We start from the raw sequence: 26,329 nt of genomic DNA, 5'->3' as shown, positions 1-26,329 counted from the left end.
GCCAATTTTTACAAAGAAAATTACTGATTATGGCAAAAGATCTCATCATTGTGTGCTCACTAGTGAAGCCGACTTGTTTTTCTTTTTTCTTTGTAAAGTTCATTAGTTTGTTTTACGAATTGGCTACAAATTGTGTGTTTCCCATTAATTAGTTTGTTTTACGAATTGGCTACAAATTGTGTGTTTCCCATTAATCTTTTGGGCATTAGTATTTTTAAAACGTTAACTTACACAGTTCTTTCCCTTTCTCCTTTCTTTTCTACTACAGCCTGCCGCTTCCCTTTGTCCTGGTAGCATCAAACCCAGGGCTTTCTGGCATGCTCTAAGCTCCACTTCGAAAAGCTCTTCTCTATTAAATGTCTTCCCCCAACCCCCGGGGTATTTGTTTGAAACTTTTTTTTTTAAACTTTTTCAATTTTTCCTATTGTTGTATGATGTCAAGCTTACAGAAAAGTGTCTAAGGGTCTGTTGTCTGCTCTTTGTTAGAGTCTGCTTACTGTATTTTACCCAGGAGCCAGACCCCTTTCTCTTCTTTCTCTTATGAATTCTCAAGCTGTCTTCCTGTGCAGTGCTGACCAAACTCAGTGTAGCAAGCCCATGATTGTCTTTAGGTGCTTTTCTGTTCTGTTCTCTGTCCGTATCTAACAGAATCATCCTGGATTCAGCTGTCATATCAGACTCTTGACGTGGAATAGTTCCTTAATCTTTCTTTGTTCTTGACATCAGTGTTTTTAAAGGGTACAGGCTAGTTATTTTCTAGATTATTCCTACTTGTATTTCTCTGTAGTTGTCTTATGGTTATATTCAGTTTTAAATTTTAGACAACTATAAAAAATATTTCTGTTTTTCACAGTATAACATAATAGCAGTCATATAATGTTAGTTTGTTATCTATTACTGATAACATTGGGAACTTGTGGTTCAATTGGTGCTTGCCAGACACTGCTTTTCTCTTTGAAGTTAAACTCTTCTGTACCTCATTAGGCCTAGGATGAATTTTTTCATCCATATTTCTTTTTGTATTAATTGTCTCCTATTGTGAGGAAGAACTTTTCCTCCTGCCTCCTCCTACGTATTTATCCATTCAGTTATTTATTTGAATGATATATGCACATTCTTAGTTAGTAACATATAGTTACTATAGTTTACATACTTGTAAACACATCTATATTTTTGTCTTTGGAATCTTCATTTGTTAATGCTTCTATAGTAAAATATAAAATTAGGTAGTTTATATGATAAAAATATTCAAGAATATTAATTTTTCAAATAGGTGTGGTGATACATATCTTTGACCCCAACCGTTAAGGCAGATGGAGATTTATGAGTTTGAGGCCAGCCTGGTCTACATAGTAAGTTCCTGACCAGACAAGGTTACATAGAGAACCAATGGGCCTTGTATTAGTTTTGCTTAATACACTCATGTTCCTTGTTTTCTCTCTCCAGTCTTCCTAGCTGTCTACCTCTTAATTGAAACATTTATGATTATACAGCTGAGTCAAATTTTTGGCATCTGAAAAAAAAAGAAAAGCAAGATTGGTTAGTAACTCCGCAGTCAATACTTTTGAAGTGCTTTTGAGATCTCTGTTCCCAGATGAAGCTGAGTAGACACTGCCGCCTCAGTTCTTAGTGACAAACAGCAACCTTCCCTGCTCTACTCAGCACTCCTCAGTTAGTTCATCCTCCTCTTTCCTGAGACAGTCTCACAGTAGCCTTCGTGGCATTGTACAGGCCTGTGATCCTTCTACTTCAGCTTCCTGAGTGCTGGGCCGAAGATGTGTGCCACCATGCCTGGCCTATAGTGTTACCTTTTTGATGGTGACTTGCAAAATGACTCCCAGCTTTAGTGTAGGGATTTGCTGTAGTGTTCCTGAGTGTAAGAAGATGTGATGTGTATTTGAATACATAGAGAAAAAAAAGATAAACTAGGAGACAAACAGAAAAATAGTAAATTAGATTCCTTTATTCACATGTTATGACTGTTTTCTTGATACACTTTATAATGTTTCTTTTTTATTATATTATTTCTCTATATAAAGACTATTTCATTATATAAATTATGTAGTTAAATATTATATCTGTTCTTATTTATTTAATCTACATATGCAGCCTCTCAGTCCTCTCTACCCCCATCTATTTTCTCCTCCATTGAGAAGAGGAACTCCTCAAGAACAGGCTTCCCATGGATATCAACCAGCCATGGCATATCAAGTTGTAAGACTACACACTTCCTCTCCTATTAATGTTAGATGAGGCAACCCAGTAGGAAGAAATAGCCCTAAAGGCAGGCAACAGAGTCTGAGGCAACCCTTGCTCCCACTATTAGGAGTCTCACAAGAAGACAAAGCTATACAACTGTTACATAGTGCAGAGGGCCTAGGTCAGTCCCTTGAAGGCTCCCTTGTTGGCAGTTCAATCTCTGTGAGCCCTATGAGCCCAAGCTAGTTGATTCTGTGGGTTTTCTTGTGGTGTCCTTGACCCCTCTGGCTTCTACAGTGCTTCCTCCCTTCTCCCCCACAACTCCCTAAGCTTAGCCTAATGTCTTTACAATCTATAAGTATAGGGAAATAATTTCATTGCCTTTTTTTCCCATTTGTGTTAGGTTCTATCCTAGCTCTCTGGGTTATCTAACCTTTGGTTTCTGGTTCTACAGGCAGTGTCAGGGAGGGCTCCCTCTCATGTGATGTGTGTGTGGGTATGCAGCTGAACCAGTCCTTGAGTGGTCACTCCTCCGAAATTTCTATGCCACCTTCACCCCAGCCCATGTTGTAAGCAGGACAAATTATAGATCGAAGGTTTTGAGGCTGGTTTGGTGTCCCAATTCCTCCACTGAAAGTCTTGAGTGATTACAGAAGATGGCCAGTTCAGGTTACATATCCCCCATTGCTAGGAGTCTTAGCTGCAGTCATCCTCATAGATTCCTGGGAGTTTCCATTGCATTAGGTTTCTGGCTTGTCCTAGAGGTGCTCCCCAATGCCCACTCCATTCCAGTTGTTTGTTCTAGTACTGTCTCCCTCCATCCTCTCCCACATGGTTCCCCAATTTCCATCCTCATTCCACACCAAGACCCTTCCCTGTCTATTTGTGATGTGTATTTTATTTTCCCTTCACAGTGAGATTTATGCACCCCCTCCCTTGAGCCCTCCTTATTACTTAGCTTCTCTGGGTCTGTGGAATATCCTGCACTTAATGATTAAGATCCATTTATAAGAGAGCACATACCATGCTTGTCTGTTTGGGTCTGGGTTACCTCACTTAGGATGATTTTTTTTTTTTTTTTAATTTTTCGTTCTATCCATTTGCCAGCAAATTTCATGGTATCATTGTTTTTAATTGTGTAAATATAGCACATTTTCTTTATCCATTCTTCCATTGAGGGACATCAGGTTCTGGCTATTATAATTAAAGCTGCTGTGGACATAGTTGATTAAGCGTCCTTGTGGTATGGTGGAATGTACTCATAGATTATTCCCAGTTTTCTGAGAAACCACTATGTTGATTTCCACACGCTGCTATTTTTAATATTTTCACCCTCTTTGTCTTCCTTTTGGCCTTCCTCTCTTCTCAGTGTCATCATCATTATCGTTGTTGTTGTTGTTGTTGGTGGTGTGTGTATACACACAAGCATGTTTTGCTGGGACAGTAATATCTGCATTTCATTTTCTTTCTTTAGTAGTAATTTTGCTGGTTGTGACACGCTGGTCAATAACTCATTTTGCCAGTATGCTGAGAACAGCATCATGCTGTCACGTGGGCTTTCTTATTGCTAGTGAGGTCCACTGTAGAGATCACCTGTCTTTCTGGCTATTTTTATATTATTTTTTTGTATTTATTTTGAAATTTATTATAGCAAGTTCATGTGTAAAGTTTCTTCTTTTTATACTACTTTGTATGTATTGTGATTCTTTAATTTATTTTTTATTCTTAAATTATTTTAAAAATTATTTAATGTATGTATACAGGTGTTTTGCCAGCGAATGTCTGCACACCACTTGCATGCTTGGTGCTTAGGGAGGCCAGAGAAGGCATTGGGTCCCTTGGGGCTGGATTTACAGATGCTTGTAAGCGACCTTATGGGTGCTGGGAATTGAACCTGGTTTTCTGGAAAAGCAAACAGTGCTCTTTACTGCGGAGCCATCTTTTTAGCCTTTTATCTATTTTTGAAAATGCCCAACTTTTATCTTCTCATATGTAACCTGTGTTCTCTGTTTCTCTGGGATGCGAATAGTCTTCAAGAAGCTCATCCTTTTTTATTCTTGTCTTCTTGTCTCTTTAATATTTTTCATTTCTTAATGATGATAAAAATCTTTAGTGGTCTTTTAGCGGTCGTTTTATTCATTTGGCTTTGCATTAATCATTTTGATTAATTTCTAGAAGTATTGTTTTCTTGTTTAGAATTACACATATCTATTTGTGTGTGTGTGTGTGTGTGTGTGTGTGTGTGTGTGTGTGCACACGCGTGTATGCCATAGCAAATGTGTGGTGTCAGAGGACAGTTTGTGGAATCAGTTCTCTCCATCCATCCATGTGGGTTGGACTAAAACTCAAATCATTAGGCTTGGCAGCAAGTACCTCATCCCATGGAGACACCTTACTGGCCTTAATCTTTTTCAAGCTGTCCATTTTGGATATTTTTTGTTGTTTTCTCAGTTCTTTTATTTAAACATTTAATATTCTTTCAGAATTGAATATTCTGAGGAAAGGACAAGAATGGTGTATGTAGTTTGTATTGTCTAATGACTCTTCCTTTTTTTAAAAAAATTATTTGATATTCTCTGAATCTACATTTCAGATGTTATCCCCTTTTCCCACAATCCCATCCTCCCTCCCCCTCCCATTGCCTCCATGAAGGTGCTTCCTCTCCCATCCACCCTCTCTCACCTCAGCACCTTGGTGTTCCCCTTCACTGGGAAAATGAGTCTTTGCTGGACCAAAGGCCTCTCCTCCCATTGATGCCAGAGAATGCTGTCCTCTGCTGCATATACACCTGGAGCCATGGGTCTCTCCATGCGAATTCATTGGTTGGTGTTTTAGTCCCTGGGAGCTGTGGTGGGTTTGGTTGGTTGATAATTTTGTTCTTCCCATGGGGTTGCAGACCCTTTCAGCTCCTTTTAGTCCTTTCTCTAGCTTCTTCATTGGGGTCCCCGTGTTCAGTCCAATGGTTAGCTAGCTGCAAGCGTACTCAATTGTATCAGTATGGCTCTGGCAGAGCCTCTGAGGAGACATCCATATCATGTTCCTGCCAGTAAGCACTACTTGGCATCAGCAATAGTGTGTGGGTTTAGTGGCTGCATGTGGGATGGATCCCCAGGTGAGGCAGTCTCTGGATGATATTGTCTCCAGTCCCTGCTCTTCTATTTTTCCCTTTATTTCCTCTCATGAGTGTTTTTTGTTCTCCCTTCTAAGGACTGAGGCATCTACCTTCTGGCCTTCATTTTCTTTGAGCTTCATAAGTTCTGTGAATTGTTTCTTGGGTATTCTGAGCTATTTGGGCTAGTATCTGCTTATCAGTGAGTGCATACTGTTCTTTTGTGACTGGGTTACCTCACTCAGGATGATAGCTTCTAGTTCCATCTATTTGCCTAGGAATTTCATGAAGACGTTGTTTCTAATAGCCGAGTAATACTCTATTGTGTAAGTATACCACATTTTTTTTTTTTGTATCCATTCATCTGTTGAAGGACATCTGGGTTCTTTTCAGCTTCTGGCTATTATAAATAAGGCTGCTATGAACATGGTCCTTGTTAGATGTTGGAGCGTCTTTTGGGTATATGCCCAGGAATGGTATAGCTGGGTCCTCAGGTAGTACTATGTCCAATTTTCTGATGAATTGCCAGACTGACTTCCAGAGTGGTTTACCAGCTTACAATCCCACCAACCATGGAGGAGCATTTCCCTGATGACAGGGATGTTGAGCACTTCTTTAGGTGTTTCTCAGTCATTTGTTATTCCTCAGTTGAGAATTCTTTGTTTAGCTCTGTACCCTATTTTTAAATAGGATTGTTTGATTCTCTGGAGTCTAACTTCTTGAGTTCTTTGTATATATTGGATACTAGCCCTTTATCAGATGTGGGATTGGTAAAAAGATCTTTTCCCAATCTGTTGGTTGCTGTTTTGTCCTTTTGATAGTGTCCTTAGCCTTACAGAAGCTTTGTAATTTCATGAGTTCCCATTTGTTGATTCTTGATCTTAGAACATTGGTGTTCTGTTCATGAAAATAACCCCTGTGCCTATGTGTTCAAAGCTCCTTCCCACTTTCTCTTCTGATAGTTTCAATGTACCTGGTTTTATGTGGAGGTCTTTGATCCACTTGCACTTGAACTTTGTACAAGAAGATAAGAATGGATTGATTTCCATTCTTCATGCTGACTACCAGTTGAACCAGCACCATTTGTTGAAGATGCTGCTAATGACTCTTCCTTATAGAGATCTCTCTGTGAAAATGGTATTTTTATGTTTTCTTTCCATACTTAATTTATAGTGATCTAAATGACTTCAAATAGAGACTATTTAAATTCTGTCAGAAAGTCAAGAGCACTTTTGTTCTGGGTAAAATTAACCACTTAGCAGAGTTTCAGTCCTCAGGCGTGTCTTTTTCTTTTTCATGGCTTCCTTCCAAAGAAGGGTTTCCGTAGAAGATGGGGAGATAAGACAGTAGAGGGGAAGACACTGAAAAAAAGAAAAAAGAAAGAAAAAAAGAAAACTAACCAGCTGGGCGTTTTGTTTTAAATCAGAAGGAAGAAGATACTTTTGGAACTAATACTGGGCATTTCATCTCAAAATTCAGCCTTAGAAGAGGTCAGGCAGCCCCAGAGTTCACCACTTTGCTGCCAGTTCATGGCTGCAGAGTCAGAGCACTAAGAGAAGAGGGCTGTGGTATTACAGAGCTGCTTAGGATGCTGGGGTTTCCTGTGACAACAGATCTGTTGCTTTAACAGCAGCTGTGAGTTCAGCTACTGGTGAAGTTTCTGCAGGTTCTGGTTTGTTGTTTACCAAAGAACAAGATGAATTCTCTAGTTCTGGTGTTTCCTTCCACCTATTCATAGCATGAGATACTTCAAGAAGAGTTGCAGTCCTGTGGTGGAAGGCATTTAGGAGGTTGCTGATTGGTTGGATTTGCATAGTACTGGAACAGGGGCCATTATTGTGCTGGGCAGACTCACATTCACTCTTGATGGGGGATAGCACTCTTTAGAATGAAAGTATTGTTTTGTTTGACATAGATTTTCCTGTGTAGTACAGGCTGAGCAGGAACTTGGAATCTTCCTGCCTCCCTGGCCCATCATTAGACTCATAGTTAAGTCCACCTCCTTTTCTTTTCCTCATCATTATTAAAATTATTAAAACTGAATAAGTAGATTTACCTGAAGTATGTGGAAGGAAGAATGGTCAAGTACTTGGTCTGTTAGTTTGCAGCCAAGGTGCACATACTAGGATTGTAGTCATGTGCTGGCACTTCACCCACTAGGCTATGCCCCCAGCCCTGTGTCCTTTGTCTTCTTCCTTGTTTTGTTTTCTTATTTTATTCTAGAGTTTATCTCCCATGAGTTTGTTTTTAAAAAATGCACGGGAGACTTGTGCTACACTGTGTCTCTTGTATTGTTGATAGTACAGTGGACATAGATTTTCATGCTGAAATAGTCCTTTAGAAATTTGAAGATGTTTGTATTCTGCAGTGCTGTGGAGAGGTCTGATTTCATGTGACTTAGAGTCCTTTGCAATGTAACATCTGTCTCCTATAGGAAGATTTCTCTTTGTTCTGGATCTTAGAACTTTATGCTTACAACTTGGATAAGAACCTTTTGCTTTTGAATTCATTGCATCGGGTACCTAGTGGTCTTTCAGCCTGGGGCTTGTCTCTGTCTTCAGGTTTTTTGAATTCTTCTTGGTTGTTTAATATTCAGTGTGTTTGTAGCCCCTTCTTTCTGAGTGGAACTATGAATACTCTTATAGTCACAAATCTTTTGTCTGCCCTTTCAGTTTTGATTTTTTTTCTGTCCACCACTAAAAAGATGATGACTGAAGTGAAAAGTACTTAAAATGCTCTACTGACACCAGATAGTTTTGTTTGTGCAAAGCTATAGATATCAACCACTCATTCTGTGTATATTTGTTGGGGAACTCATGAAAATGTTTATTAGGAAGGAGATAATTAAAAATATGCGGGGAGAAGCCTGGCTGACAGAGCAACTCTTGAGTAGCCAAGTGAGAAGAGGGCCAAAGAACTCCAGGTACATTCCTGGTGCTCAGGGAGCCCATTTCTTTACATTACACACGGTAATGTCAGGCAAGGATTGGTACCTGCAGATAAGTTCATAGGCCTGGTAGAAGGAAACGGAGGAACTTGACAGTAAATATGTTGGCACACCAAAAGTGCCTGATCTATGGGCAGATCCAAGGCATCTTAGTTAGGGTTTCTATTGCTGAAAAGGAACACCATGACCAAAAGCAAGTTAGAGAGGAAAGGTTTATTCAGCTTACACTTCCAGATCATAGTCAATCACTGGAGGAAGTCAGGATCAGAATTCAAACAGGGCTGGAACCTAGGGGCAGGAGCGGATGTAGAGGCCACATAGGGATGCTGTTCAACTTGATTTCCTATAGAACCCAGGACCACCAACCCAGGGATGGTACCACCCACCCTGGGCTGGGCCCTCCTCCATTGATTACCAATTGAGAAAATGCCTTACAGCAGGATATTAATGTTTCTGTTTTTAGCTAGTTTATTGGGTTCTTATACCTCTATCTCCCTTCTAAACCTTATTCCACCCTTATCCCTTTCAACTCCCCAACACTAGATCAGAGAGGAAGAAGGTTAGAGGAGAAGGGGGCATACTTCCTACTGATTAGGGGCTTTGTGTTCCTTTGGATAAGTCCAGTCTTTGTTGTCAGAATATTTAGCAATCCTGCAATCCAGCAAGAGCAAATATAACAGCAAATTCAACAGCAGGACAAACCAGTAGCAGCTACCACAGGGCCTCTCAGGGCTTTCCCATTTATATCCTTCTCCAGAGTTCCCAGAATTAAACTATCTGCAGCTGGCAGAGATCAGCATCTGCTAGTGTATGAAGTAAATCATAATCACTTCCTGTGAAGCAATCTCTTATTCCACACCAGACTTCTAGAGTATGTTTGAATAGACAAGCATTGCTTGTTTCTGGCTATTTACTATCTGCCTAACGTTGAAATCATATACAAGAGGCTAAATAAACCTTATTTGTGTGATTAACTAAACTACAAGTTAACAAGACTACAAGTGAGATTATTTATAGATGACTAACTACTGACTTGAATTTCCAATTATCCTAAACAGTTTGCAATAGTAGCTTTTAAAGGCTATAACTTCAAATTACACTTAAATGAGTTACATATGTACAATACATTAAGCAAGAATTGAACAAAATAATTGGTCAATTTTCTCATTTCTTAGTGCCAATGGACCTGGCAAACCTGTATGAGACTGAATATGAGTAATACATAATGGATAGTTTCTGTATCTGACTGCCTGTTGTAATTCATAAATAACAAAGTTAACTGTGAATTATCAGGAATAAATTTAGTTTCTATTTCTAAAACAACTCTTTCTGCATATTGAGTCAGTAATAATAGTAAGAGATTTAGGAAAGTCTAATAATTCCATATGGATTGCATACAGCTCTGATTTTTTAACTGAGATATATGGGCTTTTGAGCACTTTGCTTATTTTGTCTGACATATAGCCTGCCATTCCCACCTCATTTGCATCAGTACAGAATGTAGGTGCTTTAGGAATTGGTGGTCCCTTTACAGTACATGGGCGAACCCAATTAGTTCTTTTTATAAACTATAAATGCTTGCTTTTAGGGTATTTGTTATTAACTTTTCCTAGATAGTTACTACAGGCTCTTTCCCAGTCTTCATTTCTTTTTTTTTTTTTTATTTTATGTATATGAGCACACGGTAGTTGTCTTTAGACACACCAGACCCCATTACAGATGGTTGTTAGCCACCATGTGGTTGCTGGGAATTGAACTCAGGACCTCTGGAAGAACAGTCGGTGCTCTTAACCACTGAGCCATCTCTCCAGCTCTTTTTTTTTTTTTTATTTCAAAACTCAATCCCTGTTGTCTGATATTTGCACAATAGGCACAGATCGTGCTTGCTTTTGATAACATATATTAATACCTCCCCCAAGAACATCTGCCACCCCCCCACCCAATTTCTTTATGAGCTGTCTCTGGGATTTAAGGAATATTAATCTGAGTACCCCACTGTTGTAAAAGATACTTTCCCAATGAATTTGTGGGGATGTCAGCCACATAGGGTCTCAACTTCCCTGTTTACCCTTCTGGTCCCACACATTTAACCAGTTGTACACTTTGTCTTATTTGAAGTAACTTACCAATTTCTGTAAACTCTATGCAAACTTCTGAAGTAGCCATTCTGGATTCTGGAATTTCTGGGAAATGATAGTCACATCAGCTCCTGTATCTACCAAGCCTTCTATTTCAGTATCATTTACTTATAGTTTTAATTTGGGTCTCTTGTCATCAACTACTGTTTGCCAGGAAGCACATTTTCCAATCTCCCGAATCCTCCTGTTTTTTCCCCAGGTGCGGCTTTGTCCTTAATGTAGAGAAACTGAGCAGTTCTATTCCCAGTGTTAATTTGCATCACTTAAAAAAACATGTCCCGTAATTTTAATTTCTTCCTTGCAATCTCCATCTATAAAACCTGGATGCACAATGAATCTTTGGGAACTGCTGAATCTCATGGAAGCATTTGCTCAACTGAGACTTCCTTTCTGATGACTCTAGCTTGTGTCAAACTGCCACAGAAAACCAGCCAGTACACAAGGCATATGGACCTACCTAGGGTTTTCTTGCTCTTGAGAGAGTGATCTGATTTCCTCTGGTGAAAAGCAGATTTGTGTACTATATTGGAATATTCTTTTTATGATCATGACTAAAAGGAAAATACATATACTAATAGCTCTTGCTTACTTTCTGGGTTGTAAAAGATTATGGTTTCTGCCACAGACCTATTTCTAGCATAGCCCATACTGAAAAAAAAAAATCCAGGTGAATAATAGATAGCTTTGTGAGCACTGGCCAGATGCTCATATTTATAAGCAGTGGGAAAATAAGTACCAATCTTCCCTTGTCTGCCTTCTTATCATGCCCTGTTTCCTTGCTGGCATATCATGGTTGCATTTTGTGAGATGTACACAGACTTACTTCTCTTGGAAATAGTATGACATGAAAATTATGGTAAAACTATTCTCTGTGTAAAATAGAAAACAGTTATAATCATTGGCCTTGAGAATAAGAGTCAGATGTTGTAATAGCCTTATGCAGAAAGGCAAACTGTTTCTTTGATACACATTGCCATGCACCAAAGGGGAAACACTTTGCAAAATATTAGAAGAAAGGCTACACAATTTGGACAGAAAGCAAATCCTACACTGGTTGTGAATATCTGCATTCTGAGAGAGTGGCTTTTATTTCTGTAGCAATGAGTCTAAGAGGCTGCCACAAGCATTTCTTTCTTTCTTTCTTTCTTTTTTAAAAATAAAATTGTACTGAGTGAACTTACTCAAACAAATATAAAAACCATATATAGGTGTGTATGTATACATATATATATTTAACCTATATTAGCATACACATCTGTTTCTTTTTTTATTGAACTACTTTATTTTAAAAAACAAAGATAAATGTACAAATCTTCAGCATTTTTGCATAAAAGTATACGAATACACTTTTGTCAGTGCTTGGTATTTTTTTTAAAGGTTTGATAGTGTGCATTAAGATCTTACTAGTTACAATGAGCATAAAGTAAATAGAAAACAGGATGTAACCTGGAATTAGTCAAAGTTTTCTTGGTGTGTAAGGATTAAGTGTAATGGTTTTTCCTTTTTTTTTTTTTTTCTTTTCTTGAACTTCATATAGTCTATGAATTGTTTCTGGGGTGTTCAGAGCTTTCTGGGGTTAGTATCAAATTATCAGTGACTGCATATTATTCATAGAGTTGGAAAGAGCAATGTGCAATTTCATCTGGAATAACAAAAGACCTAGAATAGCGAAATCCATCCTCAACAAGAAAACATCTGTGGGAATCACTGTCCTTGACCTCAAGCTATATTACTAGGCAATTGTGCTAAAAACTGCATGGTACTGGTACAGAGATAGGCACTTGAATCAATGGAATAGAATAGAAGATCCAGAAATAAGCCCTCACATATATGGTCACCTGATTTTTGACAAAGGATCTGTAAACATTCAATGGAAAAAGGACAGCCTCTTCAACAAATGGTGTTGGTTCAACTGGCACTCAGCATGCAGAAGAATGAAAATAGACCCTTTCTTATCTCCTTGTACAAAGCTCAAGTGCAAGTGGATCAAAGATCTCCACATGAAACCAGGTACACTGAAACTATTAGATGAGAAAGTAGGGAAAACCTTAGAACACATAGGCACAGGAGAAAATTTCCTGAACAGAACACAAATGGCTTGTGCTCTAAGGTCAAATATCAACAAATGAGACTTAATGAGATTGCAAAGTTTCTGTAAGGCTAAAGACACTGTCAAGAAAACTAAACAGCAGCCAACAGAGTAGGAAAAGATATTTACCAACCCCACATCAGATAGAGGCCTAATATCCAAGGCATACAAAGATCTCAAAAAGCTAGACACCAGAGAATCAAACAACCCTATTAAAAATGGGGTACAGAGCTAAACAAAAAGTTCTCAATTGAGGAATATCGAATGACTGAGAAACATCTAAGGAGGTGCTGGACATCCCTAGTCATCAGGGAAATGCGAATCAAAACAACCCTGAGATTCCACCTCACACCAGTCAGATTGGCCAAGATCAAAAATTCAGATGACAGCAGATGCTGGTGAGGACATGGAGAAAGAGGAACACTTCTCCACTGTTGGTGGGGTTGTAAACTGGTACAACCACTCTGGAAATCAGTCTGGTGATTCCTCAGAAAATTGGACATAGTACTACCTGAAGACCCAGTTATTCCACTTCTGGGCATATACCCCAGAGAAGGTTCAACATACAACAAAGACACATGCACCACAATGTTCATAGCAGCCCAATTTATAATAGCCCGAAGCTGAAAAGAACCCAGATGTCCTTCAGTAGATGAATGGATACAAAAATTGTGGTATATTTACACAATGGAGCACTACTCAGCTATCAGAAACAATGACTTTATGAAATTCTTGAGAAAATGGATGCATCTAGAGAATATCATGCTGAGTGAGGTAACCCAATCACAAAAGAACAGCCACAAGCATTTCTAACAGAACATAAACTTTCTGTGGTTTCTTTTTCTTACTGATTACTGTCTGTTGCCAGACTGCCTATAGAAACTCAGTTTATCCTTATCTAAGAATATATATTAACTTTAATTTATTACTAAAAGCATGGAAGACAATGGAAAATTGTTTATATTGCTGCAACATTTAACTATTTGCATTTGCATTTGGAAATTTTCCCTGTGTGCATATTTATGTGGCTGTTACTTTCATTTGTAATTTTTACTATTTGTGTTTAATATATCTGTGGTTCTCTTTTTCATATAATAACGATATCATACTCCATTGGTTATATTAGCATCACAGTTTATTTAACAAATTGACTTAATCTGGGGGGAGATTTTGGTACTTTTCTTTGTTGTAAGTAATGTTGGCTTGAAAATCTTTGAGACTTTTTCATGTTCTCATACACGAAACTTAGGAGTGTGTTTATGTGATTGTTCATTTGTTTGTTGTGTCGTTTTTCTGTGGTGGACATTCTGGATTTGTGTTCCTCTTAGAGCATATGAGATACATACCCAACATATTGGTTATTGACAGGTTTTGCTAAACATTTATTTTTAAATTTTATATACATCTTGTGTTCCTATCTGTGCAGGTGTTGCGTGAGTTCTTCCCTTGTTCTTCGGATGCTTTAGTCTATGCTTTAGTTCACCAGCTGTTTCCTTGTGCATGAAGCATCTCCTCTGAGACATGCCCATCTATCTGTGAGGGTTTTGATTTTTCTCAATAGTTTATTTGGCTAGTTATTGTGGCACTATCTCACAATTAGAAGATCTCCTTAGACAGAAACAAAATTGCTTCAAGTTTGAGGGCTAACTGTTCTTCATAATGGTTTTGGGTCAGTCAGGTCTCCTAACAAAACTTTATCTCAAAAAAGATAGGAAGAAAAAAGGACTTTTTATTAACATGTCTAAAAATATTTCTGTCCCATGTAACATATTTGTTTCCTAACTCATATATTTATTTTTGAGTATAGAGTCAAATCAACAAACCTTTGTACTTTATGACTTTTTAAAAATATGTAAATTCTAGTTTTAGAAAGACATTCTCTTTTTAGTTGAGTTCCTTAATAAATTCATTTGTAATTGAATTTCATTCTGTGTGTTTCATTTAATTTTTATATCTATCAGAATTTACTCACTTATTTTTATATATGTGGATGTACATGAGAGCTGTGGTAGAGAGTCTTTTCTTCTATCACTTCTTCTAGGACCGAATTCAGGCTGTTCAGCTTGGCAGCAGTGCCTGAACCCTCTGGCTGTCTCACTAATCCGTATTAGAATCTGTTTTGATGAATAAAATGTGTGAGTATTTATTTCAAAAATCCCTTCTGGACTTCAAGTGTCCCAACCCTAGTCATCAAGAAGCATGGCCCTTGATGTAATTTTAAGGTTGCTGCTTGTGTTGGTTATGTGTTCTTCAGTATGGCTCAGTCTTAAAATTCTTTTTTTTTTTTTTTTTATTTTGCAAAACAAAGATAAATGTACAGATTTTAAACATTTTTTGCTTAAAATTATACATTTTTGTCAGTACTGTTTTTTCAGACATTAAAATAAATTTTACATAAAACCATGTGAATATGTTTTTTAGTCAGTACTTGATTTTTTTCAAGGGCTTGACAGTATGCATTGAAAACCTACTAGTTGCAATAAGCGTAAAGTACATGCAAAACAAAACGCAACATGGAAATAGTCAAAGTCTTCTTGTTTTGTGAATATATGTATATTTTTTGTTTTCTTTATTTCTTGGACTTCATACAGTCTGTGAGTTGTTTCTGGGGGAGTGCAAGCCTCTGGGGTTAGCATCCCACTATCAGTGACTGCATATTATGTCTGTTCTTTTGTGACTGGGTTATCTCACTCAGGATGATCTTCTCTAGATGCAGCCATTTTCTTAAGAATTTGGTTAAGTCATTGTTTCTGGTGGCTGAGTAGTATTCCATTGTGTATATGTACCACAATTTTTGTATCCATTCGTCTTCTGAAGGACATCTGGGTTCCTTCCAGCTTCTGGCTATTATAAATAGAGCCGCTATGAACATTGTGGTGCATATATCTTTGTTGTGTATTAAAGTGTCTCTGGGGTATATGCCCAGAAGTGGAATAGCTGGGTCTTCAGGTAGTACTATATCCAATTTTCTGAGGTATCTACAGACAGATTTCCAGAGTGGTTGTATTAGCTTGCAACCCCACCAACAGTGGAGAAGTGTTCCTCTTTCTCCGCAGCCTCTCCAGCATCTGCTGTCATCTGAGTTTTGGATCTTGGCCAATCTGACTGGTGTGAGGTGGAATCTTAGGGTTGTTTTGATTTGCATTTCCCTGATGGCTAAGGATGTCAAGCACTTCCTCAGATGTTTCTCGCCCATTCGGTGTTCCTCAACTGAAAAAGATTTGTTTAGCTCTGTACCCCATTTTTAATAGGGTTATTTGATTCTCTGGTGTCTAGCTTTTTGAGTTCCTTGTACACCTTGGATATTAGGCCTCTATCTGATGTGGTGTTGGTAAAGATATTTTCCCATTCTGTTGGTTGCTGTTTTGTTTTCTTGACGATGTCCTTAGCCTTACAGAAACTTTGCAATCTCATTAAGTCCCATTTGTTAATCTTTGACCTTAGAGCTTGAGCCATTGGTGTTTTGTTCAGGAAATTTTCTCCTGTGCCTATGTGTTCTAAGGTTTTCCCTACTTTCTCATCTAATAGTTTCAGTGTATCTGGTTTAATGTGGAGATCTTTAATCCACTTACACTTGAGCTTTGTACAAGGAGATAAGAACGGGTCTATTTTCATTCTTTTGCATGTTGAGTGCCAGTTGGACCAGCACCATTTGTTGAATAGGATGTTCTTTTTCCATTGAATGTTTACTGCTCCTTTGTCAAAAATCAGGTGACCATATATGTGAGGGCTCATTTCTGGATCTTCTATTCTATTCCATTGATCCACCTGCCTATTTCTGTACCAGTACCATGCAGTTTTCAGCACAATTGCCTTGTAATATAGCTTGAGGTCAGGGATAGTGATTCCCGCAGATGTTTTTTTGTTGTTGAGGATGGATTTCGCTATTCTAGGTCTTTTGTTATTCCATATGAAATTGCACATTGATCTTTCCAATTCCATGAAGAACTGGGTTGGAATTTTGATGGGGATTGCATTGAATCTGTAGATTGCTTTTGGTAGGATGGCCATTTTTAAGATGTTGATCTTTCCAATCCATGAGCATGGGAGATCTTTCCATTTTCTGAGATCCTCCTCAATTTCTTTCTTTAGAGGTTTGAAGTTCTTGTCATACAGGTCCTTCACTTGCTTAGTTAGAGTCACACCAAGGTATTTCATAGTTTTTGTAACGATTGTGAAGGGTACCTTTTCCCTAATTTCTTTCTCCACATGTTTGTCCTTTGAGTATAGGAAGGCTACTGATTTGTTTGAGTTAATTTTGTATCCGGCCACTTTGCTGAACTTGTTTATCAGCTGTAGGAGTTCTCTGGTGGAATTTTTGGGGTCACTCAAGTACACTATCATGTCATCGGCAAAGAGTGATGTTTTTATCTCTTCCTTTCCGATTTGTATCCCCTTGATCTCCTTTTGCTGTCTAATTGCTCCAGCCAGGACTTCCAGTACTATGTTGAATAGGTAGGGGGAGAGTGGGCAGCCTTGTCGAGTCCCTGATTTAAGTGGGATTGCTTCAAGTTTCTCGCCATTAAGTTTGATGTTGGCTGTTGGTACCCTTTTGTTCACACTTTGCTTGCAAATGTTCATTGCAATGACCCTTTGATCTAGTATAAGGCCTCATACTGGATCCTCTCTGGGCCTCCTCTCAGATATCCTGTTGTTGCTTTCTATCTTGGAGATCCTGTGGTTTTAGATCTGCAAGACTGGCCCTTTCTTGACTCCAGCAGTTCGTCAGTGGGGTAGAGTGTTGGGGTGGCCAATTCAAAGACCTGGATCTGGGCTTGAGAACTGTCTGAGCTGGTCAGCCCACTGGTTTCCATGCTCTTTCACCCTTGGGGCCAGCTCACCAGCAACCCTGAAACCAGAGCCGGATCTACCCTGCTTGTCGAGGTACAGGGCCTGTCCATCTGAGTGCTGCAGCAGGTGAGGGTCAGGGCTAGCTCTCCTGTGCTCATGACCCCAGGCCAGTTCTACCACCTGCCATGGGTGCCAAGGAGTGAAGGTCCAGGGAGGGCATCTCTCTTGACTTGCTGCCATATGGCAGACAAATTTTGGGGCCAGCTCTCCCATGCTCAAACCCTTAGGGTCAGCTCTACTGTGCTGCCTAGGTGAGGTTTAGGGCCTGCTGTTCCCAAGTGTTGCAGCAGGTGTAGAGCAGGCCCAGATTTCCTGCTCTCACGATCCCATTAGGGCCAACTCCCTGACCTGCTGCAAAAAGTAGGGGAAGGGGTTGCTCCTTCACTGACTCCATCACACAGCAGAGGCAAGGCTTACTTTCCCACACTCACACCCATGGGGCTAGCTCACCCGCAACCCTCACATCTAGGGCCAGTTCAGCTCTGCTGCCCAGGTGAGTTTCAGGGCCTGCTCCCCTACTATAATGACCTCGGGGCCATCTCTCCTGCCTGCCATAGGTGGTGAAGGGGGGCATCTTTCCCTTACCTGTGACAGCACAAGGCAGACAAGTGGCAGAGTCAGCTCTTCCATGCTCACACCCTTGGGGCCGGCTCTTCTGTACCCCTGTCATCAGGGTCAGCTGAATTGTGCTGCCCAGGCAAGGTGCAGGGCCTGCTCTCCCAGTGCTGCAGCTGGTGAGTGATAGGGCCAGCTTTCCTGCTCTCCTGACTCCAGGTCTCCTACCTGCAGCAGGTGGTAAGGGTCAAGAGAGGAGGAAGGTATGTCTTCTTCATCCATGCCACTGCATAGGAGGAGTGGTAAGACCAGCTCTCCCATATTCTTATCCTTAGGCAGGCTCACCTGCAACTCCCACAGTGTGCCAGCTGTCCTCCTGAGTACTGTAGCTGTCTGGGGGTGGGGTTGGCTCTTCTGTTCTTGTGCCTCCAAGGCTAACTCTCCCAAGATGCCCAGTTCTGCACAACCCTAGGGCATCAACACGTACGTACCCAGACAGCAGTCCAGACCATGGGTGTCTGCCTGGCCTTTGGTGGTTACAGACTCCTGCATCTGCAAGGTCACTGACCCAGACATGGCGCCCAGTGGCAGCACAGGCTATGGTCTCAAGTGGCATCACTGTCTACACATCAGGCTGTTCCTCACCACCCTTGAGTCTTCATTTCTGCCTTCTTCATTGTGCCTACATCCTTCTACTTCTCTTTCTTTTTTTATTTTTCCACTACTTACTTGTTCCTCTTTGTAGTGCCCAGGATCTTTGAGTGTCTAGGGTCATCTCAGGAGTGGTCTCAGGAGTGCATTATGACACTGGGCAGAGCTCATCTGAGGTATGGTCTGCCCTCCAGGTCTGTGCAGTTCCAGACTGGTGGTCATCCCAGCCTAGCTCCCTGTCTGGGCTCCATGGCACCTGTCCGGTAGTTGCCTAGGACTCACTCCTGGCCCAGCCCACCCAGAGTGACTCCTTGTGATGGTTTTGAACTCACTCTGTCCGGGGTCCACAGGGTTCCTCTAGTCTCTGGTTTGCTTCCCATCCTGGGAGCTTGGCCTGGCCTGCCTGGCGCTGGACTGGCGGTTGTTTCAGACTTGCATTCTTCAGAGAATGTTAGGCTACTAATTATTTAGATGTTCATAGGTCAGAACACTGAGCACAGACATAACCTCTGTCCTGTCACCTACTGATGCACATGTGACACAGCAACCACACCTGCAACGCTTCTAGGAGCAGGGTTGAAATGTGTTTTACCTTGAGAGCACACTTTATTATATTTCAGTAATCAAATATACTCCAAAGTATGTTTACTAAGATTTTTATTGAAAATTCTTAATTCACTTTGACATTGTTTACCTGTTTCTTGTTTGTTTTCTTGCTGTACATTGTCAATAACATTCATGCATATATATTTTACAGAAGAATTTATTACTGATTTTTATTTGTACCTCTGACTAACTGCAAACTCATTGTGTAGCCAAGGATGACCTTAAGTTTCTAATTCTTCTGTCTCTTTCTTTGGAACACTGCGGTTGTGGGTTTATGTGCTACTGGGAGGGAACTCATGGCTTTGAGCATGCTGTGGACGAATCCATACGCTGAGTCACATTACTTTTGACCCAGCCTACAGTACTGAGTTTTGTATAAATGTTTATATCTCTAAACTGAAACCAATAATTCTTAGAAAAACTCCTTTTTCTTGTAGTTAAGATATATGCTTTGTTGTGAGTGTTAAATTTTGATTTGAGGTAGGTTTTTTGTTTTTGTTTCTGTTTTTTTAATCAAGAACTTTCTGTTGCTGCTTTTAAAAAGTGTTTAAGATTTTGTATTGATGGTGAATATTATCATTCGTGTGTAGCACTTGACTGATTTTACAGATGTTTCTTAGAAGACAAACTTACACCTGTGTGCTGAGAATCACAAATCTGATGATTCCCAGTTTGCATTGTGAACAGTCTTGGATTTCTTCGTAGTCGTGTAAAGTTAGTGTTTCTGTACTTGTGCTCTCTGCTCTTTTGTGCATCTCTTTCTTGATTCTTAGAACTGATAGGATGGGGTATGGTGCTACTAGAACCTGAACCTTGAGACAAGGGTGATAGAGACAGGTGGATCCTTCTTAGAGCGAAGGTCGGGGGCTGAAACTAGCATTGTTGTCCTCCGACTTCTGAGTTGTTATTTTTACCTATTCACAACACATTGTTTGAATGAGTGGTATCCTGCATTTATCTCAACTGTCTGCAACAGTTGGATTGTTAAGCCATGACTGGGCCGCTATACTGGTAATCTAGACTTACTGTTCTTGCTTTTCTGTCTAGATGTCAGAAGGATTGGAGGCCCAAGTTTTTTTGAATCTTAAGCCTAAGAAGAAAGGTACAGATGGAAAGACAGACTGTGCCAACATGTAGATGGGAAAGTCTGCTGGGAAATGTGCTACATAGGCCTGTGTGTGTGCATGGGAACAGTTAATTGATTTTCATATTGACCCTTTTTAACTGGTGAGGGTTATTACCTTTATCTTTTACAGACAGGAAATAGCAGTTTAGAAGTTCAACATTGTGTCATACCTCTCACAGTTGGTGCCAGGACTTGAACTTTGATTTCTGATTGCTGCTTTTGTACTTTTCCCTTGTCCTTTGAGGCGGAGGGGATGGAGAGCAGTGTTCATCTCTAGGCCTTCTGGAAGAACTGACTAGGTGTAGCATGAAGGGAAAATTTACATGTTTTTCGTAGTTCACTTATTTCCTTATTTATTTATTTATTTGTTTCTATGTTATAGTTTATTGAGATGTTTATATGAATTACAACTCACTGACTTAAGTGGGTGTAATTCTAAGGCTTTCATTGCTCATGGATCGTGAGACTACAATAGACACTTTTAGAACACGTTAATTGCTCTAAAGAAAAGTCCTTTTAAGCAATCACATTTACCGGCTTTCATCCTAACAAACCCAGCTGCCTACTTTTTGTCTACGAATATTTACCTATTCTGGACATTTCATACAAATGTTATCAAGTATTAGTCCTTTCTGACTGGCTTCACTTAATTTTTTACAAAGTTTGTTCATTGACATATGGTCCAAGTGAATGGATATGTACTATATTTACTTAGCAATTGATGGAGTTTTAGGTTGTTTCTACTTTACACTGTTATGGATAATGTAGTATCATGAATAAATTTTGGGGCAATGTTCATGAATAGGGCAGATATTTTAATTTCTTCTGATGATGCCCCTGCTTTGTTTCTTAGAGAAAAGCTCTCACTGTGTATAGTTTGTGCTGACCTTGAACTTGTCCAGTGTGTGTGTGTGTGTGTGTGTGTGTGTGTGTGTGTGTGTGTGTGAGAGAGAGAGAGACAGAGACAGAGAGAGACAGAGAGAGAGAGACAGAGAGACAGAGAGAGAGAGAGAGAGAGAGAGAGAGAGAGAGAGAGAGAGAGAGAGAGAGAGAGAGAACGAACACCCAGGGCCTTGATTACTTCTGGTTTTTCTATTCTTTCTTAGTGTGAGGAAGAGATCCAGGGTTAATTTTTGCATGCAGTTGACCAGTTCTCCTGGCACTCATTGAAAAGTATATTCTTTCCCCTGTGGAAGTGGAATCTTGTTATTCTATTGAAAATTATTTGTCTGTAGATAGATGAGTTTATTTCTCAACTCTTAACTTCTGTTCTGTTGATCTCCAAATCTATGTTTCAATACCAATCTTGATTACTGGGCCTTTGAAGTAAGTCTTGATGCTAGAAAAAAGCATGAGTCCTCAGACTCTGTTCTTCAATCCTGTATTAGCAATCTGAGTTCTTTTAATTTGCATTTTTATTTTGGGATCACCTTGTCAAATCTATGCCCAACAGTAGCTAAGATTCTGATAGGAATTACTTTGATTTTGTAGATCAGACTGAAGAGACCTCCCCCTCTACATACACATACCCTTGAGGTGGTAGAGATCAAACTGTGACCTTCCTAATACTTCACAATCATTGTCATTGAGCTAGAAGCTAGCCTGTGAGAGTTATGTGCACTCTCCTGTTCATAAACTTGGTGTTTCTTCTTGACTCAAATTTTAGGAGGCCAGTTCCTCTAGATACAGATGTTCATTTCAACTGACTTTGATTTATATCAGTGAAATTCAAGTCCTCATTTAGATAACCAGGCACAATGCCAAGACTATCCATCATTAAAGATGAATTGAATTTATATAAATAAGATACCTGTCTTATACTTTGTTTCATATAGTCCTTCATGTACATAGCAGGATGGTCTGTTTGATAGTTTGTTTGTAAATGAATGCTTATTTTAAATAGCATTCTGGCAAATTTCCAGGTCCATTACCAGGACATGGTGATATACGTCAGAACAGCTGGAGCGATTGTAAGGAAAAGGGGCAGGGGGCTTTCAAAGTTGCAAACATTCTGACTCTCTTGGTTTCTCTTTGGTACAGTCTTTCTTAGGTTTGTCATGGGCACATCCTAGTGATGTAATAATGGTGATTAGATCAGAAGCACCACAGATGGCATTTGGCATGATAGGTAGTGGAGCTTTGGGCATGGTGAGTCTAATTACTTATTCCAAGAAGCCACATGGAATTTGTCATCTGTGGCTAAGGCATTAGTAATGAAAATGCTGCTCACTACTATTGTAATTTTCCAGAGCATAAGCAACTCAACAGTAAGTGTGTGCCTCTTGTGTGGGATAGTGCTTGGATATAAACATGCAGAACATTTGTAGGGCAGTGTTACTTCTCTACCAGCTTCATCAGGGCCTAAAGACTAGTAGGGAAAGTGTAATGCATAGATACTATAATCTACTCTATTTTCTTATTTTTTGATTCTCAGTGATCACTTGCCTATTATGAGACTTTCTGAAGTAATATTCTTGTAGCTCATTTTGAGTGTTGGCCTGTAGCCATTACTCCTTCCTCCCTGTTGCTCTATGGTCTGATCTGTGTGAAGGCATGACTCAACCATGCAGAAGTCCCATATCTTCTGCCTGCTGTCTGACACTGTTGGAATTGAACAGCCCCACAGACGCTGCTGTTTCAGAGAAGAGTTTTGAGAGAGGTGGGACAAATATTTGTCAGATGTGGCCATAGGGTGCTCTGGTCCTGTTGTCTACCCTCTGTGCTCACCACCGCATGCCCAACACATGGTTAACAAATGAAGGATCCCAAATTAGAGACATATTCTTTAGTTTAAAGCTCTGTCCTGCCAACATTGAAATGGCATCATAAAACATCAGTGCCATAAACATGGAGAGTTTGTATGGAGCTGTTTTTGTAGGCACAGCAAGACAAGAGAATGGGGAGGAGAGAACCCATAATTTGGTTACTAGCAATGAGAACGTATTGAAAATAAGCAAGTATACTTGGTTTTGTAAGACAGCTTATATGAACATTGTTAACTTACATAAAGGCAGCCTTCTCAGGGGTCTCAGGAATTCTATGGTGACCTACATCTTCCCTGAGAAGCCGTTATTGAGTTGTAAGTCATGGGCAAAATCTATTCTGCCACCTGTTTGGTGTCCCCCCCCCCCTAATTTTTTTAATTGGAAATTCTCTGCATTTACATTTCAGATGTTATCCCTTTCCCACAATCCTATCCCCCTTCCCCCTCCCATTGCCTCCATGAAGGTGCTCCCTCTCCCAACCTCCCTCTCCCACCTCAGCTCCTTGGCATTCCCCTACACTGGGAAAATGACCCTTCACTGGACCAAAGGCCTCTCCTCCCATTGATGTCAGAAAATGCTGCCCTCTGCTGCATATGCACCTCAGGCCATGGGTCTTTCCATGCGAACTCATTGGTTGGTGTTTTAGTCCCTGGGAGCTGTGGTGGGTTTGGTTAGTTGATAATTTTGTTCTTCCCATGGGGTTACAGACCCTTTCAGCTCCTTCAGTCTTTTCTCTAGTTCCTTCATTGGGGTCCTCCTGTTCAGTCTGATGGTTAGCTGCAAGGATCCTCCTTTATATCAGTATGACTCTCTGCCACCTGTTTTTGCAAATATATTTTTATTGATAAATAATGTTATGGTTTATTTTGTTTTACCATAATAAAATATACGCAAGATTGGCATTTTATTTTATTTTTTAAAAAGATTTAATTAGATCACAGTTCTGGAGATCCGTGAATAGGACACTGGCATTGGCTTCTGGTGAAGCCTTGGGCTGTATTGTAACAGGCTAGACGGCATCACATATTGGAAAGGGAAATAGAGAAGGAAAGAAAAAAATGGAGGGAAGAGAAGCAGGGTGAACTGGAAGCTTAGTAACAGCTGTTCTTGAGCTCACTAATGAGATAAACTCACTTCTTCAAGAAAAACCTCTGTCCTCAAGTCTTATTCTTAAAGTATCAAACTTGCAGCCCAGGTGAACCATAGTGGACAAGCCATATCTAAACTACAACATGGTACCATTTCTATTCATTTACCCACTAATCAGTGGCTGCTTTCACAATATACATGGAGTCAAGTAACTAGAACAGAGTTGTCCTGTAATGCCTGAAACATTTATCTTGTTCTTTATAGGAGATATTGGCCAATGGCTGGGTTGGAGAGTCTAGACTTTTGCAAGGTTATGCATGAACTGTAGATAATTTGAATTTCAGTCATTTAAAACCCCAGTCTTGCCATTATATGAATTTTAGGTCAGTTAGATGGACTGACTTATTTCTTTCCTTCCCTCCTTCTCTCTCTGTCTCTCCCTCCCTCTCTGTCCCTCCCTCCCATCCATTCTACTCCTCCTCTGCCTTTTTTTCCTTCTTTGTATCTTTGTTTCCTCCTTCCTTCCTTCTTTCCTTCCTTCCTTCCTTCCTTCCTTCCTTTCTTTTTTCCTTTCTTCTATTCTTGTCTTTTCATCATCATTGTTATTATTTTTATTATTATAGAGCTTCATATTAGGGATTGAACCCAGGGACATGAGTATATAGGCAAGCTCTACCACAGAACTATAACTTGACTCTAAGTCAAACAGCAATGGTGATTTGCTCTTTTTGTGTGTCTAATGTTTGTTTTAAATTTTATTTTGTTTTGTTTTTACAGGATCTTACTATGTAAATCAGGCTAATTTCAAGTTTTTAATCCTCCTGCCAAAGGCATTAGTTTTAAGGAAAGATTATTATATCAGAATGCACAAGTTGAGGTCTGATATTCAGGGAAACACACAGTACAGGAATGCTTGCTCATGAGCAAGAGTTCAAGTACAAAAATAATATAATGAGACATTGTTCTTTTGTAGTAAGGAAGACAAAAAAATACTAATATATGACCCCCCTAGCTTCTTTTCATACAAACATTTTAGTACAAGAAACAAATGTAATTTTCCTTAGTCATTTTCTATCCTTTTTGAAGACTAAGTATTTGGTCAGAATAATTTCCCCAAATTAACAAAGTGCAGTCTTACCATTGGAAAATAGGTATTTTAGCTCAGCTCTGTTTCTTTTCCTTTCTCTCAGCTTGAAGTCAATGGCCCAAAATGACTCTGCTAGTGGAGACTCACTTCCGTAAGGAGGAAGACCAGGTCAGAGGTTGGGATGAGTATGCCACTGCACCAGATCTCGGCCATCCCGTCTCAGGATGCCATTTCTACTAGAGTCTACAGAAACAAGACCAAAGATAAGGAACAGGTAATGTGAGAACTTCTTCAGTGCCTTCCTGGGGGTTCTTTCCTTGAGGGCAAGAATATGGCAGTAAGGAAGCCATGGTGTCAGGAGAATGAGGTGGCAGGTCTCATCATTTCCAGGCAGGAAACGGAGGAAGCACTGGTGCTTGGCTCACTCTCTCTTCTTTCCTCTTAGGTTAGTTGTCCCATCTCACTAACTCAGTCTCTAAACTCTGTCATGGACACACTAATGGCTTTGTCTCCTAGATGATTCTAGATCCTATGGTGTTTACAATCAGTATTAATCACCATCACAAATATATTATTTGGATACTTTTTCACATTATTTTACATGTGTACTAATTTGTAGGAATGGTGTGAGATGCCATGCTCCACAAATAGAGGACAGTGGACAGCTTTGGAGAGTTGAAGATTTTCCCTGATACGAATTCTGGGAAATGATCTCAGGTTTTCAGACTTGGTGACAGTTACCTTTACCTAATAAGCCATCTCCACAGCCCCAACCATTACAATTATTTTATTGAAATGTCACCAACTGCAATCTAGAATAATACCCAAACTCTGAAGGGCTGGTTTCTCTAGAGATGTGCTAATGGACACAGTTGGCTGTGTTCAAAAGTGATTGTCTTCAGCAGGCTTCTGGGTTCTGAGGTTTTAGCATAGGCTTATCAGAGTCTTAGCTATAAGTGACACACTGGTGTCTCAGTTGGCTAAGTCTCCTGATCATGTCTTACACATTCCTCAGAGGACGTTCTTTAGATTCTCAAAACAAGGTGTATTTGAGCAAAGATTTAGGGGCTTGTCACTGCATGTGGGAGGTGATGATAATCAGCCTATCTCTGTTTTC

At 39.8% G+C, this 26,329-nt stretch overlaps 1 protein-coding gene across 2 annotated transcripts in view; it reads left to right on the top strand.

Annotated features, from left to right (window-relative positions):
• MARCHF8 (membrane associated ring-CH-type finger 8) overlaps positions 1 to 26,329 on the top strand; it is a gene marked incomplete at its 5' end in the record, with an annotated part of 89,875 nt that overhangs the window by 14,512 nt on the left and 49,034 nt on the right. For both annotated transcript variants that reach the window (XM_080914948.1, XM_080914946.1), the window contains one exon: positions 25,316 to 25,486. In XM_080914948.1, coding sequence (XP_080771074.1) covers positions 25,394 to 25,486 — 93 coding nt within the window. The remainder of the gene's footprint in view (positions 1 to 25,315; positions 25,487 to 26,329) is intronic.

Source organism: Micromys minutus, assembly GCF_963924665.1.
Source record: "Micromys minutus genome assembly, chromosome: 3".
Classification (NCBI taxonomy): Eukaryota; Metazoa; Chordata; class Mammalia; order Rodentia; family Muridae; genus Micromys; species Micromys minutus.
Note: the sequence above shows the minus strand (reverse complement) of the source record. Positions and strands in the feature narration are given on the sequence as shown.